Consider the following 19,403-nt stretch of genomic DNA (forward strand, 5'->3'; position numbering starts at 1 on the left):
GTTATATCCCACTTGTTGACAGAAGCTATAAATACCGTTATATCCCACTTGTTGACAGAAGCTTTAAATCCCGTTATATCCCACTTGTTGACAGAAGCTATAAATACCGTTATATCCCACTTGTTGACATAAGCTATAAATACCGTTATATCCCACTTGCTGACAAAAGATATAAATACCATTATATGCCACTTGCTGACACAAGATGTAAATACCGTTATATCTCACTTGCTGAGAGAGGCAGTAAACACCGTAATATCCCACTTGCTGACAGAGACATTAAATACCGTTATATCCCGCTTACTGACAGAGGCTATAAACACCGTAATGACCCCCTTGCTGACAGAGGCAGTAAATACCGATGTATCCCACTTGCTGACAGAGTTAGTAAATACCGTTATAACCCACTCGCCAACAGACGCTAAAGTATCGTTATATGTAACTATACAGACTGTTATATCAAACTTGCGGACAGAGGCTATAATAACCTTTATATTTAACCTGCCGGTACTAGCTTATACTTTTCGAACCGTTCTATCCATCTGGCGGAAAGAGGCTATATTCATACCGTTGTATTCAAATCGCAAACAGGTGTTTTCATACATTGCCAAAAAAGATTGTTTAGAGTAATTGTTTGGAAATTAACAGTGTCATGTATATGTTAATTGCCATTATTATAGGTAATAGTATAGCCTTTCTTTTTATAAAAAAGTTTACGAAATTTGTCGAAATAGTTTAAGCTTACCAACACTCAAGGTACATAAAAGGACAGATAAATGAAGTAAAATGGATGTCACAGTTAAAAAGTCTGCTATAATACTGGCCTTTGTCTTTTTAAATAAGTGTTACATCTCAGGTTCATCACATAATTTCGGACATTGAACCGGTAATGTGTACCTATTATCTGTTAAAAGGTCAGTCCCCTGTCATAGAAAATTTTGAAATCTGACGTGGAAAATGGCTCTGTTTCCCAGACTTTTTGATGTTTTCATGTAGCTTTTTTGATGAACTGACAAAGGTATTTTTAACGTTACCTTCGTTTAAAATTCACATCATCTGGCTGCAATAAGTGCTATTATATCATATAATATATTTTCGATATTATCTTATGCGGACATTTTATTTTACCTTATTTTAGGCAATCTTCTATAAATAATTACAAACTCATTAAATATAATCAAACACTTACAATCACTACATATGATCGTATGTTGGTAGTTTTCAGTTATATTTTCAGGCCCTTTGGGATCATTGATCCTAGCACATTAAATGTTGAAAATTGAATACCGCTTTAAAAGCCGATGAAAAGAGGCGCAGAGGATGTTGCACTTTTCTATTTTCCGTCATAAATAGACTCAATCAAACGGAGTCTGCAATGTTGGTGTAATTTGTTGACTTTTCTCCTGAGGGATCACCCCAATTTTAGACGCGTACATATATAATTGTTAATATACATACCGTCAATGAATAGTTTTGAACAACACTTTTTTAAATTAATTGTGACTTTGACAGGCAACAAATATTACCAGCAAATTTTGTAAAACTAGTAATCTTAATGTGTAAGACACGAATTATTCACAACTTATCAACACATTTTTATGTCAAAGTCGCATTGGAAACCGTACTCTCCTGCGCAGCGGTCGAATGTTCCACTATCACTCAAATTCTGAAGTAACGTAAGTGTATTCAGTGAGCTGCGAAGGGAGCGTATGGAAACCGGAGAAAAGTAATCTGGCAAATTATTTGGACGGCAGAGCCGCCCTTGTCCATGTTATCACCTGATTCGATGCCACTTTATCGCAAAGATTTTGTAGCAAGAAGGATGCTAATAACTCCAACACTCCGAGGAAGACGACAGACAAAGAGCACTGTTTTACTTAATCAGATGGTTGTGCAGAATTAACTTACCCTTCTTGTGATTTTGATATTTTCTCTCCTCTGTTTGTACTGATGAATCGGTTTCGTTACTTTTCTCTGTTATGAAATACAAAAAAATAATAGTATATTGAAAAAAAATCAATATCATCCCCTTATTTTCCAAACTATTCTTTTCTAAATATATATTTGGCCAAATGTATGAAATTTCAATCATTTGACTCCAAAGGTCAATGTCATACACTTGAGGATTGTATTGTTGGCGGTATTTATTCCAATGTAAATTAGATAAGTCTATTAATTACAAAATTATGCAAATCTTAGCTAAATTCAATGATTTGACCTAACCTGTTAAGGTCAATGTAAGGTCAATGACATACTTGATCTGCTTAACACGATATCTATATGGTTTGTCCGAGTATTTAGAACTCCATTGATAAAAAAATTATGTCAAATTGTGAGGAAAAAAAACATATGCCAGTCAAGTTTGTATGAACGCCAAGATAAAGTTCAGTTTGACCTACTTGAAGAAATTAACTCAAAAATTGATATGCCATATGGTCAGGTGACAATTACGAAAAGAAACTAATCTATTTATAGGGGCTACCGGACCCTTTTTAACAAGACATGTCATGTACCAAAATGTTCTCAAATGTATCTGCCGGCATAAATTGGCATATATTGTGGCGAACAGAGAAATCCAAGATGGTGTCCAAGATGGCCGCCAAAATTATGAAAATTGCCACTTTGTCACTCTTACTTAATTTCTAAATAAGGTTTGCAATTTATCTAAGCATTTTGGTCACCTATGCCCCCATACCGGTGACAAATATCATATTCCGCCAGCTTAATCTTTATATATTTTGGGCAGTTTGTATAATTCAAACAAACCAAAAAGGAAGTGACGTAACGTCATTGAGCGACGCCCGTCGCGTCGTTGTATGCCGTCTGTCGCATTATTCCTGAGTGTTTACTCCGTTAGGTCAATATATACCTAACATATTTTTCACAGATTTTCGATTGTCTTTCTCTATTTCCGTTTTCTAAGACAATAATCGAAAAGACCCTGATTGTGTCCTCGTCTGTGCTACCAGAACTTTGTATTTGGTCCGTATTCTTGTCAGTTTTTATATTTTAGGCAGTTAATATTATATATCCTAAACATTTATTATTATTGTTATTATTACATATCTATCAGTTATTGATCGACTGGCATTTATATGGTCGATATTTTGAAAAATATAGCTAATACACCTCAATTTTACAGCAACAACTTTTACACATTATGGGTGTCCGTACGAAAAAAAAATATTGATGTATACATCCTTTTAACTGCAAATATTTCTCGTTAAACAACTTTTAAGCATGACATCTATTTTCAATTATTGCAAGGCGAGGTGAGTTTATTCTTGTTGATTTTTCCTGTACTTTATTGATACAAAACATAAGCAATCTTGTACATAAAAATAAATATTATTAAAATTTTTTTTACGTTTTCAGGTATTATTTTTCTGCAGGTGAAGATATAGTATGTAAGAACAACCGCCTAGCGGAGTTACGCTCGAAATGTTCTGAGTTTTCGGAGGATGAATATTGTACAACAAAACAATAACAACTAAATGTTGTTACGGACGGGAACGGGAATGGAAAACATGTAGCAATAGCTTGATTTTTTCTCCGCGAAAAGTCAATCTGTCAACACAGTACAGTCAAACTGGTAAATGAGGACCATCCAAAGTGAGAACATGCATGATCCTTATAGACAAAAGGTCTTTATTCGGAATATTCTTTTTTCAATGAAAAAATGGCAAAATGTGGTCTTTATTTACAGGGTAGTCTCAAATCGGAGTTTGTCTCTAACAAAGGTTTGACTGTGTATCAATTATGGAAGTCACATGCATAGCGTATTTAAGCAAAATCTTACTTGTTTTCCTCCGGTTATAACGTCTCCTCTCAAAAAACCTCTGAAAAATGTTTCCTTTCTTCTGTCTGTCCTGCCTTGTTTCATCTGAAGAATAATTGAAACATTAAACTTTTATTAAATCAGTTCTAAGAATTATGATACGCACTATCCAAGAATTGAACCATTGTAATGGAATGTGTGCTATTTAAAAGAACCGGGTTTTTTTCCAGTATTTTTGGAACATTACTTATACACCTTGAATTTCAGCGAAGTTTTGTTGAAAATAAGACATAATACTGTTTACTTAATGACTAATACTATTTTCAATGGGGAATGTGACCGAATATAAAATAAGCCACACAAATCGCATTTAAGAATTTACAATTATAATTCTGAATGATAACAGTAACCATAAAAGTGTGATGTATGATAACAGTAACCACAAAGGTGTGCTGTATGATAAAAGTATTCATAATAGTGTGATGCGTGATAACAGTGACCATAAAAGTGTGATGTATTATAACAGTGACCATAAAACTGTGATGTATGATAACAGTAACCATTAAAGTGTGATATATGCTAACAGTTACAATAAAAGTGTGCTGTATGATAACAGTTACAATAAAATTGTGATGTATGGTAACAGTAACCATAAATGTGCGATGCGTGATAACAGTAATCATAAAAGTGTGATGTATGATAACAGTAACCATAAAAGTGTGATGTATGTTAACAGTAACCATAAAAGTGTGATGCGTGATAACTGTAACCATAAAAGTGTGATGTATGATAACAGTAACCATAAAAGTGTGATGTATGTTAACAGTAACCATAAAAGTGTGATGCGTGATAACAGTAATCATAAAAGTGTGATGTATGATAACAGTAACCATAAAAGTGTGATGTATGTTAACAGTAACCATAAAAGTGTGATTTATGTTAACAGTAACCATAAAAGTGCGATGCGTGATAACAGTTATCATAAAACTGTGATGTATCATAAAAGTGACCATAGAAGTGTGATGTATGTTAACAGTAACCATAAAAGTGTGATGCGTGATAACAGTAACCATAAAAATGTGATGCTTGACAACAGTAACCATAAATGTGTGCTGTATGATAGCAGTAACCATAAAAGTGTGATGTATGTTAACAGTAATCATAAAAGTGTGATGTATGATAACAGTAACCATAAAAGTGTGATGTATGTTAACAGTAACTATAAAAGTGTGATGTATGTTAACAGTAACCATAAAAGTGTAATGCGTGATAACAGTAACCATAAAAGTGTGATGCTTGATAACAGTAACCATAAAAGTGTGATGTATGATAACAGTAACCATAAAAAGGTGATGTATGTTAACAGTAATCATAAAAGTGTGATAACAGTAATCATAAAAGTGTGATGTATGATAACAGTAACCATTAAAGTGTGATTTATGTTAACAGTAACCATAAAAAGGTGATGTATGTTAACAGTAATCATAAAAGTGTGATAACAGTAATCATAAAAGTGTGATGTATGATAACAGTTAACCATAAAAGTGTGATGTATGTTAACAGTAACCATAAAAGTTGTGATTGTATGATAACAGTAACCATAAAAGTGTGATGCGTGATAACAGTTGCCATGAATGTGTGCTATATGATAAAGTAACCATTAAAGTGTGCTGTACGATAACATTGACCATAAAAATGTGCTGTATGATAACATTTACGCATAAAAGTGTGATATATTATAACGGTTACCCACAAAAGTGTGCTTTATTATAAGCAGGTACAATTAAAGTGTGTGTTTGATATCAGCTTAGTGACCAATAAAAGTGTGCTGTATGATAACAGTTACACAAAAATGTGCTGTTTGATAACAGTCACCATAAATCGTGTGTTTTTTGGATAAGTGTACGCTTAAGTGTGTCATAGTTATATAACGGTAACCATTATCACACCGTATTACCGCAGCAGTGATTGCAGATCACTGCAGTGATGGCAGATAGCTGAACTTTTACCCGCTGCGGTTCAGGTAGGTTATAAATTTTGGTTGGTATTATTACACAAATACGGCCCCTTTCATTGCTATGAAACTATTGTCTATTGACTGGAAAACTATTAGGTAATTTTTTGACTAGTTTTCTGTTTTTAGACTATTTGAGCAGGTTAAAAGTGACAGCTTAAAAAGTGACAGCTTCGGAAAAATCCGTGAAAATGTCTGTTTTTTTTTGTTCAAAAACTATCTCCAAGTTTTAACTAAAATGGCAGGATTTCGTGTTATTAATATAGACGTTCATGCATTTGGGTCACGCAAGCCAAATATCTATCCCGTGAGTCTTTTTTCTTGAAAGTTTTATCAGACGTTCAATCATGGTCAGGTTGAAGAAAATGCTGCGTTGTAGGCAGAATACTTATTTTAAATGCTGCCGTCGATGGCAGAAATACCATGAAAGTGACTAACATTCTGACAGAAATCAAAGGTCAATCTTTTATCAATTCCTCTATTCTTTGCGGGCCCTTTTAGTCGGAAATTGCGAGACGTTAAACAACTATCATTTCTAATATTTTCTCAAGATAGCAAAGTTAATTAAATGCGGTATGGTGCATCGAAAAAGCTTTTTAGCAAGAGCGCAGAACAATACAAAAGTGATGATGCAATATGACCAAAAATTCACCAGTAGCGGATTCAGCGCGCGGGCTACAGCTAGGGCTGCAGCACCCCCCCCCAGCTCGGCCGCAAGGATCCCTTTACCAGCTGGGCTGGAATAATTTTTCAGTTTTCAAACGTTATTGCTGTAGTGTACTCAGCCTTATTCAAAATATTTATTGGGCTGTCATCCAGCTGTAAAATCTCATGCCTTGGGGGTTTGGCAGAGATCTTTATCTATCAACATGCTTGAATGACTTCAAATGTTAAAAATGCATAATTGATTGGTTTATTACTTTCCAAAAATCTAATGAAATTAATATCACAGATAGTGGAAAACAGATGTGTACATTATATTTTTACTATCTTAATTTTTCCAATTTTCTTTACGAAAGCCCTATAATTAAAGAAATTGAAAATTCTTATTTGTAAATTAAAAATTGGCGAGTTTTTAATGAATATATATATTAAAGGATCGCATTTAATATATTGTTTATTAAGATGAAATGGATTGGTCATTTACATTTAATAACTTTTTATGACAGTTATATTTTTATAATAAAATTTAAATGTAGTGACCTCTGGATTCATTGATGGAAAAAATTCTTATTGAAAATATAAGTGTTTGAAATTTTTTTTTGTACCATAGAAAGGCAGTATTTTAAATACCACTTTAATTCAATTCATATAAAAAATGATCAAGTAATTTGAAATTATTTTTTATCAACGGTTGTGCATACAATAGTAATTAAGTGTGCTGTTATTTTGTAAATGCTTAACTACTAAAAGCCACACGAGGAATTCTATTTGAAAGACTTTGCAAACACTTGAACCTATACAAAATATAATGTGATGTAAACCATGCAAAAGGTACCATAAACAGCACAAGAAAGTCAAGAAAATAACACATTTACAACCTCATATTTTCAAAATTTTGCTCAGTCTATGGGAGGGGACACCCCTCCTACGCCCACCAATTTACATATATTTTTCTTATTCATATCATCTAAAATATTTTTTTTTAAAAAGGCATAAGCATACACATACAAAAAGCAAAGTACATTGCCAGCTATTAAGGATGAGCTATAAAAACACATTCATACAATTTTTATTAATCTTCAAACATGCAGCAATTTTTCGCCTGTTGCGTTATTTTTAATAAAAATCTTCCCCCATATGTCAGCCCGCCCCCCCTCACAGGAATCCATGTTTTTGTAATCGCGCCACTTGAATTGCACTATTAGTAGAGGCAAATTAAGTTGAAAGAAATTCATTTTTCTATCATTCATAGCATGTGTGCAATGAATGCTGTTGTGTCTGTCAGTTACATGCAAATTCAATACCAATAATTATGTATCTATAAGTTTAGGCAGCGCATAAGTCCACTGCCTTTTTTCAAAGACATAACAGCTTGTAACTTCAGTAAGTGGGATATTCATTTGCTAGCATAATGAACTTGTTTTTCTTGAGTTCATCGCTTTATGACGATATAAGCCTAAAATTTACTTAGTCGGCGCTAATAGCTGCAAAATATAAGTTACTAAATCGATGGTAATATATAAGATTTAATTTTAAATTTTCATGTTTGAAATCGCGTTGTAGTTTTGCCCTTTGAATTTACATTTAGTATGCTTAAATTAAAATATTAACAACAGTACTAACAGTAAAGGTGGACAACGCGATTTCAAACATGAAATTTAAAGAAATGAATCCACGTTGTCGTGTTTTACAAGAACTTGATAATATAGGAAAATATTTGAACTGTCGATAAATATTATCTTAATCTCGCATTTTAAATTAAGCATACAATTGTTTTATGATACAGCTGATGTCCAACAGATCTTGGTCAGTTTGCAAGATAATTAGTCCTCCCCTTTATTACCTGCCGATTTATAGCTTATATTCTGCAGCATTAGCGCCGACTAAGTAAAATTTCAGATTTTAATATGTCATAAGGCGATGAATATTATTACTCGAGAAATAATGTCATATGCAAGGAAATGAATATCCACTTCTGTAATATGCAAATGGCGTTATGTCTTTAAAACGCAGTGAATTATGCGCTGCTAAACTTAAGATACATAATTATGGTATTGTAAGCATGTAACTGACAGACACAACAGATCAAGCACACATGCATGAATATAGAAAACTGAATTACTTTCTTCATCTTAATTGCTCTATTTATAGTACAATTTCACCGTAGGGAACGTCTTACAGTATCGCGTTTTTCGGTTACAGTATAGAATTTTCAAGATGGATGATTATTTATGGGAAGAGAGGTAGGTGATTTTTATTCAGGTCTATACTACTAGTAGTTTAGTTTCTAAAAGATGTTTCTGTGCTTTGCTTGTAAGGAACATATCCGGTATCTAGTAATATATTTCTTCGGACCCTGCACCGCAGATTTATCTCTATATTGTCTCATAAATGTGCAGATTTGACAGTTTGAAAATTTAAATCGAGAGAAAGCGTTTTTCTCCCATTCCGACATTTAAGCCTGCCTAGATAAAGTAAATCTACAAAATTTTAGTCCTTTGTGTTTAGATAGGTTTATAAAAGAAAATGACCAGTTGAACCTATTTTCCTGTTGGTAAAATCGTTTTGAAAAAATAAACAATGTTACAGAGTATAGAGCGAGGTTAATTTTGAAGGGTTACACGCATAGACCTGGCGGCTTTGATCCAATTCTGTTACAGTTTATACCCAGATTTCGGTTACCGTTTAGATACTTGCCAAATTTCAAAACAAGTTCGTATATCCATTTTTTTTATGAAATAACCTATACCTTTATATTTAATACATTCTTGAAAGGTTGTATTACGTTTTTCTCCAGCAGAAAAGTTAATTATAGTTTGATAGTTTGCTATTTTTCTTACTTTAAGTTTCAGATTCAGACTTTTTGCAAAATAAGTAAGGACTGTTTTCACGACAATAACAGTAACTTTTATCGAATTGTATTGAGAGGCTTCATTTCATTACACATTATAATAACGCCAATTAGTAATAAAATATGAGAAAAAGAAACCTTAACAGGAAGTCAAACACTGACAACATGAAAATGTTGGCAGGCTCGTTTGATTAAACCTGTCTATTCTTGGAGGTAGTGACGGTAAGGCTGCAGCCTTATCGTCTGCGAGTATTGCCGCCGTCTTCCCTATATTTTAGGAGACTGGACCATGATATTCAGCAGAATTCACATTACGTCGCCACTAGAATTGGTGTACAACGTTTCTATTATGAATTTTTACCACCATCTGTGGTGGTTATCATGGAACCTTCAATGTGAAACCGTTATGGCCATTTTAGGGAAAACGGCATATTACCCCGGGTTTTAAAAATTACGTGTGGCCCAAAAACAAAGAATACAATAAAGTGAAACTAAATAAAATTTAAAATTTAAAGGGGGGGATGGAGGTTAGGGAAGTGAATAACCATAGAGATTGCTGTCCAAAAGACACAATTTTAAAAGCAGGCAATACCCTAAGAATGAATTAAGGCCCCTATTTTACTGAGCAATATTGAGACCTTTAATTTTATTTTCAGTTAGGACCTTCCGTCTATAATAAAAGTGTATTGTAAGCATTTTAAAAAGGGTTTGTTTAAGTTTGGTTTCTTGGATTTTATAGTTTCAACGACACTGAGGTCCATTTTTTGAAAAAATTCCTGCTTTAGTGTAAAGGGAAAGACCCCAGATACCTTTGTGAAACATTTCAGACACGAAAAACCGGGCACCTGACTGGACCACCGAAACTTCCGTATATAAGCGTTTGATAGTATTCCTTTCACATACAAAGAATCCAAAAGTCATTGATTGATTTTCAATACAGGCTGTAAATGAAAGATCTATTTTGAAGTCATGGTCCTTATCCCGACTTCTGCCATTATTTATAATACCTCCCAAATTCAGGTTCACTGGAAAGATATTGTATTTTTGTGACCTTAATTTATACTCCTATAAACTTTTCAATATTTATTTTCTTTTTTCGAAATATAAAAATCTTGGCTATTACCGGATGTCTGAAATAAAAATAAAAGACTTTTACAATTTAATTTAATGACAAAAATCGTAAACTTCAAAAAAGAAGAATTCGGAAATGAACCCATGATTCCATTATTTGTTTGAATGGCTTTTTGGTTGAGATTTGACGAAGGGTCTTTAAAAAATGGCATTTTTTTTCAAAATCTATTTGCTTTCGGTTTTTTCGTATCCGATTGGGCAACGCGAAACCATTTGAACAATTTAATTGGGTAGAAAGTCTGTTAAATTTCAAACCCATTTAGTCAAGTAAGTTTACTGAGGGCGGGTGAAGATTTTGCCACACATGTGTACGACGACGGACGAATTTAGGGTTCGGACCAAAAGCACACAGAATTTTAAAAATTTATGTAACATTCATAAATTTTTTACCTAGTATATATAGAAAATTTCAAAGTCTCTAAAACTGATAACCCGAAATCTGGGTATAAACTTAAACAAATTTCGGAGGGCGGAAAAAAATCGCAAGGTCTTGCTGTAAAACCCGGCACAAATTTCACCTCATTCTATCTGTAACATTGTTTATTTTTTAAACGCATTTAAACGAACAGGAGAATAGGTTCAACTGGTTTAATTTTTATTTTTTTAAAACCGTATTTTTTAAATAAAGGACTACGATTTTGGCAGATTTTACTTTTTCTGGGCCCATTGAATAAATAATGTCGAAAATTGGAGAAAAATGCGTTTGGTCTCTCGATTCCAAATTTTCCCAACTGTCAAAATTCTGCATATTTATGAAACAATTATAGCGATAAATCTGCGGTGCAGGTCTGAAGAAATATATATACTAGATACCGGATTTCTGTTCCCCTTACAAGAGCTAAGCACTAAAACATATTTTAGAAATTAAAACTTATTGTAGTATTGGACCTGAATAAAAAAATCACCTACCTCTCTTTTCCCATAAAATAATCCTCCATTTTCTTGAAAATTCTATAACTGTTACCGAAAAACGGATTACTGTAAAACACCGTTCCCTAGGTGAATTTGGTAAAGTAACGGAATCCCATCACATTTTTTATTGTATCTGGTGTTGCTAAAAGCTTTTTCGATGGCACATTTACCGTATTAAAGATTACTTTTTCTTTTTGAGAACATATTAGAAATGATTGTTTAAAAGTCTCAATTCCGCACTAAAAAGGGCACAAAGGGAAATAGAGGAATTGATTAAAAGATTGACCTGTGGTTTTCTGTCAGAATGTTAGCTACACTTTCATTGGTTATTTTCTGAATCGACACCGGCAGGCATTTTTTAAAATAGTATTGCCTTACAACGGCAAGCATTTTTTTTCTTCAACCGGACCAGATTGAACGTCTGTAAAACTTTCAAGACAAGGACTCCACGGGGTAAGATAGTTGGCTTGCGTGACCCCAATTGGAAATGAACGTCGATCTAGTAATTATAACACGAAACCTGCCCTTTAGTCAAAACGTGAGGATGTTTTGGGAACAAAAAACAGACCTTTTTCTACGGATTTTTCCGAAGCTGTCACTTTTTCCTGCTCAAAATAGTTTACCTTTAAAACAGAAAAAATACTTAACACGTATCTCCAGTCAATGGACAATAAAAAAAAAGAAAGGGACATAGTTTCATTAGCAATGAAATGGGCCTTATTTGTGCATATTAATTTCCAAACCCCAAATTTATAAACTTACTTTACCGAGCAGTAAATTTCAGCTTCAACTGCCGCGGTAATACCCGGTGTGGATTTTGGTGTGCGCAATATATTAACAGTGGACCACTGAAGATTTCGAAAATTACAGACGATAAATATTTCGTTCTTGGTGTAAAAATGGAGCTTGGGAAAAGCAGGGGGAAGGGGACAAGCTTATTCTAGGAGTTTCGTCAGTTAAGTTATCGATAAAACTTTCCATTTGTTTTTCAAGCCCTGTTCAATAGATTTTTGGAACAAAAATAATTAATTAAGAGTGGTCTTGGCGGTTTTAGGACCACAATTACCGGATAATTAAAACGTTATTCATTTTGTAAAAAAAAATTCACTGGTCGCTGTTTACGCAGTTTGGGTAACATTGTTATCTTTTAACCTTTTAGTGAAAATGAACTTTCCAGAGCTGTAAATTTTTCGCAAAGTGACAATTTGATAACTAAAAGTTACCATTGGCAGTGAACTTTAGAGGCAATTTTTTCCCTCTGCACTTTGCAGTATAACCAAGTTTTATATTTACTGTAGACATCCAAGATCAGTTCCTTATAACCGGAGTCCCCTATTAAGCATATAAGCGAAATTTAGTTCCTTGTATCATTTTTTTTTTATAGCGAACAGATTTACATAAACAAACTGATTGTTTTTTCATCGTCCGCCATTTTGGGAAGAGCATTTGATTAAAGACAAAATTAATAATGTTATTTCTTTTTTGACACAATAACCCGAAGGGCGCATAGTACTTTTTTGGAATGTTTGGAAAATATTTGCTTTTCATTTTTTTAGTTTTACTCCCTATTCACAATTTCTCATAAAAAATACATTATTTATTTAATTTGATTTCTAAACTCAGTGCTTTTTGTTTTCTTACCATGATTAATAATAAACAGGATTTCGATTTTTTCTTGAATAAATATTCTATCATATTTAAGGGTGACTTTCACTTATAGATTTTTTTTTTATTTTTCAATCAAACGTACTTTGTAGTTTTTTTTCAATGGATTGAAAAGAATAGCATGCATGAATATGTTGTAAACCGAGTATTTGTTTGGTTTTTATTAACCTGTCAATTACATATGATTACACCGTCGATGCACACGATATTATTAATCTTCGGTAGATTTTCGGAAAGTTTCAGTGTGAGAGGTACGTTAACGTTGTACGGTATGGAAATCTAAAATTTGATTTTTATCCATGAACTAAATCTACTTGATCGTTATGCGGCCAATAGGGTTTAAAGCACGAGTTTACAATCTAAGTTTTGGGCCACAGATGTTTTTAAGTTCGAGACCGCGTTGGTCCATGTTTTTTTTCCTTCTTAATATTAATATTTCAAAAAAAAAAATAAAAATTAAGCTAAACATGAAATTATTTTTTTTTTTTGTTGTTCGTTTTGTTTAATTATTGTTTTGCTTTTAATTTTGTAAAGTCTTTATCTTTTAAATAACACGTTTTTAAGAATTCATGTTTAAATTAAAACGAGGTAAAACCAAATAAATGTCTTTTTCAATGCCGTAAAAACACCCTACAAAATTGGTTCCATTTAAAATATACTGCAAAAATAGAGGAAGAAAGTTTTAAAAGTCTAAAAGGACTTCATCAGTAAGGATCGAACCACAGACCTCTCCAGATTAAATCACGGGGCCTTCTCTTAACCGACTGCCGCTATTTGCGAATTAACGGGAAAACCTTCACATTAAAGCTTGGCCTGACTTTCAAAACATTTACTTATATACTCCACATTAATTCTCGTAAAACTTACACGGACCAAACCGAAAGTATGGGTGAATATTTAAATGAGTGCCTTATAATGTTATTATAATTGACAGGTCAATGAAAACAAGACAATACGAACGATGTATTTATATTTGAATCAAAAGTTAACTTTGGATCTTTCTTTCCCCAAAAAATTATTATTTCGTGAGAGAATAAAGTTCATCTTAAGTATCAGACCGTTTTCTTCTCATCTTTTTCCAAGTTTTTGTGCTCACCTGTCACAAAGTGACACGGGTCCTTGAGCTTTTGTGGATAACTTTTCGTCCCGGCGTCCGTCGCCGTTCCCGGTCGTCCATCCGGTGAAATTTTTACTTTTTAAATTGACATTCCTCTAAAAACCGGCTTAGCGCAATTTCATCCAAACTTCACAGGAAATGTTCCTTTTTGGTGGTCACCTTTTTAAAAAATTGTTTCAAAGAATTTTTAATTCCCATGCAGAAATTGGTTTTCCCTTTGGGAAAAGCGATAGAAAAAATTTTAAAAAATTTTCTAATTTAAAAAAACCCCAAGGCTAGAGGGTTTAAAATATTTAAACATGAAAATCTTAAATGGTTGTTTTTCCAAGTTTGGTTTTAATTTTAAAAGCCCTTGGGTCAAAATTAGGGTCCGCCCCAGGGGGCATCTGATTTTCCCAATTTGCATATAGTTAAAAAAATTATTAAAAACTTCCCTTTTTAAAAAACCCAAAAAGCTAGAAACTAAAAAATATTAGCATGAAAAAATGTTCTAATGAATGTTTTTCCAAAATTTTTTTCAAATTAAAAACCCCAGGGTCGAAAATTGGGCCCCGCCCCGGGGGTCATTGAATTTTTCCTATTTTCATATTGTAAAAAAATTTATAAAATCTTCTTTTAAAAAAACCCCAAAGATCTTAGAGAGCTAAAGATATTTAGGCATCTGAAACATCTTCTAATAGGTGTCTATCAAGTTTGTTTCAAATAAAAGCCCTGGGGGTCAAAAATAGGCCCCACCCCAGGGGTCATCTGATTTTTTCCCTATATGCAGTATAGTTTAAAAACTTATTAAATCCCTTCTTTTAAAGAACCCAAAGAGCTAGAGCTAAGATATTTAGCATGAAACATGTTCTTAATGAATGTCTACCACAAGTTGTGTTCAAATAAAAGCCCTAGGGTCGGGAATTGGGCACCGCACACGCGGAGGTCATTGAAATCTTTCCCTATTTGCATATTTAGTAAAAACTTATAAAAATCTTCTTTTAAAAACCCAATAGATCTAGAGCCTAGATATTTAGCATGAAACATCTTCTTATAGGTTGTCTATCAAGTTTGTTTCAAATAAAAAAAGCACCTGGGGTTTCAAAATTGGCCCCACCCAGGGGTTCATTGGAGTTTTCCCTATATGCAAAAAAAAGAAAATAGTAAAAAACTTATAAAAATTTCTTTTAAAGAAACCAAAGAGCTAAGGAGGCTAAGATATTTTGCAATGAACCATGTTTCAAATAAAGAAGCCCGGGGTAAAAAAATTGGGCCCTCGCCCCCAGGGGTAATTGATATTTTCCATATTATGTGTTTAAAGCAAAAAACTTTAAATTAAAAATTTTTTTTTGAAAAAAACCACAAATAGCTAGGAGTTTAGGTACTAAAGGCCATGAAACAATCTTCTGGTGAAATGTCAACAAAGTTTTTTTTCAAATATTTAAGCCTTGGGTCAAAATTGGCCTTGAGCCCCCCGGGGTCATTTGATTTGATTTATGTGTATAAGGCAAAAACTTATAAAAAATTTTTTTTGAAAAAAAACCCAAATAGCTAGGTTAAGATATTTGGCATGAAACATCTTTCAGTTAGTGTTCTTCAAAGTTTGTTCAAATAAAGCCCTTTAAAAGGTCGGAATGGGACCCCCGCCCGGGGGTTCATTGATTTTCGCCTATTTGCAAATAGTTAAAAAACTTAATAAAATCTTCTTTTTTAAAAAACCCAAAAGATTCTAGAGCTAAAGATATTTTAGGGCAATGAAACATCTTCTTATAGGTGTCTTCAAGTTTGTTCAAATAAAAGCCCTGGGGTCAAAATTGGCCCACCTCAGGGGTCATTGATTTTTCCCTATATGCATATAGTAAAAATTATAAAATCTTTTTTTTAAAAACCAAAGGCTAGAGCTAAAGATATTTAGCATTGAACCATGTTTCCAATAAGAAGGGCCCTGGGGTAAAAATTTGCCCTCCCCAGGGGTAAATTGATTTTTCCATATATGTGTAAGCAAAACTTTAAATTAAAAATTCTTTGAAAAAAAACCCCAAATAGCTTAAGAGTTAGGTTAACTAAGCATGAAACATTTCTGGTGAATGTCTACAAAGTTTTTTTCCCATATGACCCTTGGTCCAAAAATTGGCCCTTGCCCCCGGGGTCATTGATTTGATTTTGGTTATAGAACAAAACTTATTAAAAATCTTTCTTTGAAAAAAACCCCAAATAGCTTAAGAGTTAAATATTTAGGCATGAAAACATCTTCCAAGTTTGTGGTCTTCAAAGTTTTGTTCAAATAAAGCCCTTAGGGTCAAAATTTTGGCCCTGCCCCCGGGGGACTTTTGATTTTCTCTCTAATATGTTGTAAAGGCAAAAACCCTTAAAAAATCTTCTTTAAAAAAATTCAGAATCAAGGCATAGGAGTTTTAGATTATCAAGCATGAAACATCTTCCTAGTGTAGTAGTCTCCAAAGTTTGTTCAAAATAAAAGCCCTGGGGCCAAAACTAGGCCCCACCCTAGGGTGTTGAATTGTGTTAACTATTGTTGTAATAGTTTAAAACTTAAAAATCTGCTTTTAAAAAAACTCAACGAGCTAGTCCTAAGACGTTTAGCGTGAAATATCTTCATAATGGGTGTCTACCAAGTTTGTTCAAATAGAAGCCTGGGGTTTAAACTGGCCCTGTCCTGGGGGGCATATTACAGGGTTTGAGGCGACTTCAGGGCCTTCGATTGGCCCTCTTGTTTTACATTACAATTTGGATTTTTTGAGCTCACCTGAACATATTCCTTCAGGGTGAGCTATTAGGATAACTCTTCCGTCCGTCGTCCGTTCACACTCCTCTCTGAAACCATAAGGGCAGTTTCATAATAAAACTTCACGGATGTTCTTTTGTGTGAAGCACTTAAACAAAGTTGTTCCTGCAGAACTCTTTGGTTGCCATGACAACCCAAAGTAAAAACTTAAAAAAGTAAAAGCCCTGCGGGGTCAAAATTGGCCCGCCCCATGGGGGTCATGTGATTTTTCCCTTATGCATATAGTAAAACCCAAAAAATCTTTCTTTTAAGAGGCCAAAAGCTAGAGCTAAGATAATTGGCATGAAAACATGTTTAATAAGTGTCTACCAAGTTTGTTCAAAATAAAAGCCCTGGGGTCAAAATTGGCCCGCCCAAGGGGTCATTGATTTTCCTATTGCACTATATTGTAAAAACTTAAAAAAGTCCTTTCGTTTTTAAAGAACCCAAAGAGGCTAGAGCTAAGATATTTGGCATGAAACATGTTCTAATAAATGTCTACCAAGTTTTGCTATAAAAAGAGCCATGGGATCAAAATTGGCCCGCCCAGGGGACATTGATTTTCCTCTTATATGTGTATTGCAAAAACTTTAAAATCTTCTTTGAAAAAACCGAATAGCTAGAGTTGAAGATATTAAGCATGGAACATTTTTCTAGTAATTGTCTACAAATTATTGTTTTCAAATAAAAGCACAGGGGTCAGACAAACTTGCCTCACCCCAGGGTGTGTCATTGTTTTTAGACTATATGTGTAAAGAAAAACTTGAAAAATCTTCTTTTAAAAAACCCAACGAGCTAGACCTTAGGATGTTAATTGTTTTGAGGTGAAACATCTTTCTAATGGGTGTCTACAAAATAAAAGCCCTGGGATTTAAACTGGTCCCGCTCTTGGGCCTATATACAGGTAGAGCGACTTCTGGGCCTTCCATGGCCCCCTTGTTTATACCAAGTAACGTTTACTCGCCTGTTCTTCGCAAGAATACGATGCGCCTGTCCCTTAAAACATATGGAATAACGGAATGATGCTAATTAAAATACCCGATAGAAATTCTTTCAAACATGAATGGAATTTTGAGATATTTAAAATTCAGGGCCATAATAAAATCCACACAACAAAAAATCCAACTTCAATGACTTGTATTGTACATGTAATATTATGTTAAACGTAAAAAAGTTATAGTTAATGAACGCAGTTAGTTACGAGGATATAACACTGGCTGGGCGAACATTCAAGGGATGTTTCTGCTAAAAATAAACTGTTTTTTTCGCAATGGCATAATGTTTTCTTTTTTGTATAGAAAATAATAAGTTAAATTTAAATAAATAAATAAAAAAATAAATAAATAAAATAAATAAATTATAATCGTTAGCTACATTACAAGTTATTTAATATAAGGCAGTTTTTTCAAGTTGTTTTCGCTGCCGTAAAAAATGTACAAAAGACATCCAAACACTGTTGCCAATTAAAGGGCTTTTTTCAGTGGAAATAATTCATTCAGCCGGATGTACAGGTTTTTTGATTAAATGAGAGTGAATTTCATTTCATTAATTATCTTTGTTGTGCCCCTACTATAGGGGCATTTAGATTTACCCTTGTCCGTCCGTCCTTCCGTTCGTCAGTTCCCTTTTTGTGTCGCACGTAACTCAATAGTTAATTGACATAGAGTCATGAAACCTTACAGGAATGTTGATCAGCATGTGAAGTTGTGCACCTGGATATTTTCATGTGGATATATGTAGTATTTTTAGATTTATTGCCCTTGACTTAATAAAGATTTGCCAATTTTCAACTTGTGTCGCACGTAACTCAAAAAAATATATGACCTAGAGTCGTAAAACCTTACTGGAATGTTGATCAGCATGTGATGTTGTGCACTTTGGGTATTTTTATGTGGATATATTTAGTATTTTTTTAGAGTTTTTGCCCTTAAATTAGTTAAAATTTTACCATTTTCAATCTGGGTTTGCACGTACCCGAAAAATATTCAAAGGGACTTCACTAAGGTTTTTTTGACATGATGGGACTGAAATATTTTTTCCGCACACCGTTTTTTTTTCCAGAATAATTATTCAAAATGTGAAAAAACTGACCTAAACTGAAAAGCGTTTAAAAAAAACGCTTTTCACTTCAAATTAGGCTAAGAAAAGCATAAAAATACGATTTTCAATTTATTTCAAAGTATATTTCTTAAGAATGTAGATCTACATGTAGGTGCGTTTACAAATTACGGTAGTTTAGTTACAATGTCGTTAAACATTTTTTTTAATTTTTGAGATATTTTATCGATAATATTAGACAGGTTAGTATGTTTTAATTAATCATGTGTGATACCCATTTAAATTTGAAGAGATAAATGTTCCTATCAATTGATTTTTTTACGACAACAAACAACGATCTATACGGTACATTATTCGTCAATGTACAGCTGCTATATTTGTTTACAAGTCCATAGCCCCTGTCTTTTATGAAATGAATTTTGGGCACTTTTCCTATGGAAATCAATTGGAATA

At 33.3% G+C, this 19,403-nt stretch overlaps 1 protein-coding gene across 1 annotated transcript in view; it reads right to left on the reverse strand.

Moving 5' to 3' along the window:
* Positions 1-19,403, reverse strand: part of LOC132743686 (structural maintenance of chromosomes protein 2-like) — an 83,468-nt gene that overhangs the window by 2,501 nt on the left and 61,564 nt on the right. Inside the window, exons 5-6 of the mRNA XM_060732240.1 lie at positions 3,800-3,883; positions 1,909-1,974 (exon numbers count right to left, since the gene is read on the reverse strand). Coding sequence (XP_060588223.1) covers positions 1,909-1,974; positions 3,800-3,883 — 150 coding nt within the window. The remainder of the gene's footprint in view (positions 1-1,908; positions 1,975-3,799; positions 3,884-19,403) is intronic.

This window comes from Ruditapes philippinarum, unplaced genomic scaffold (assembly GCF_026571515.1).
Source record: "Ruditapes philippinarum isolate M1 unplaced genomic scaffold, ASM2657151v2 ctg3432_1_1_1_1, whole genome shotgun sequence".
Taxonomy (NCBI): Eukaryota; Metazoa; Mollusca; class Bivalvia; order Venerida; family Veneridae; genus Ruditapes; species Ruditapes philippinarum.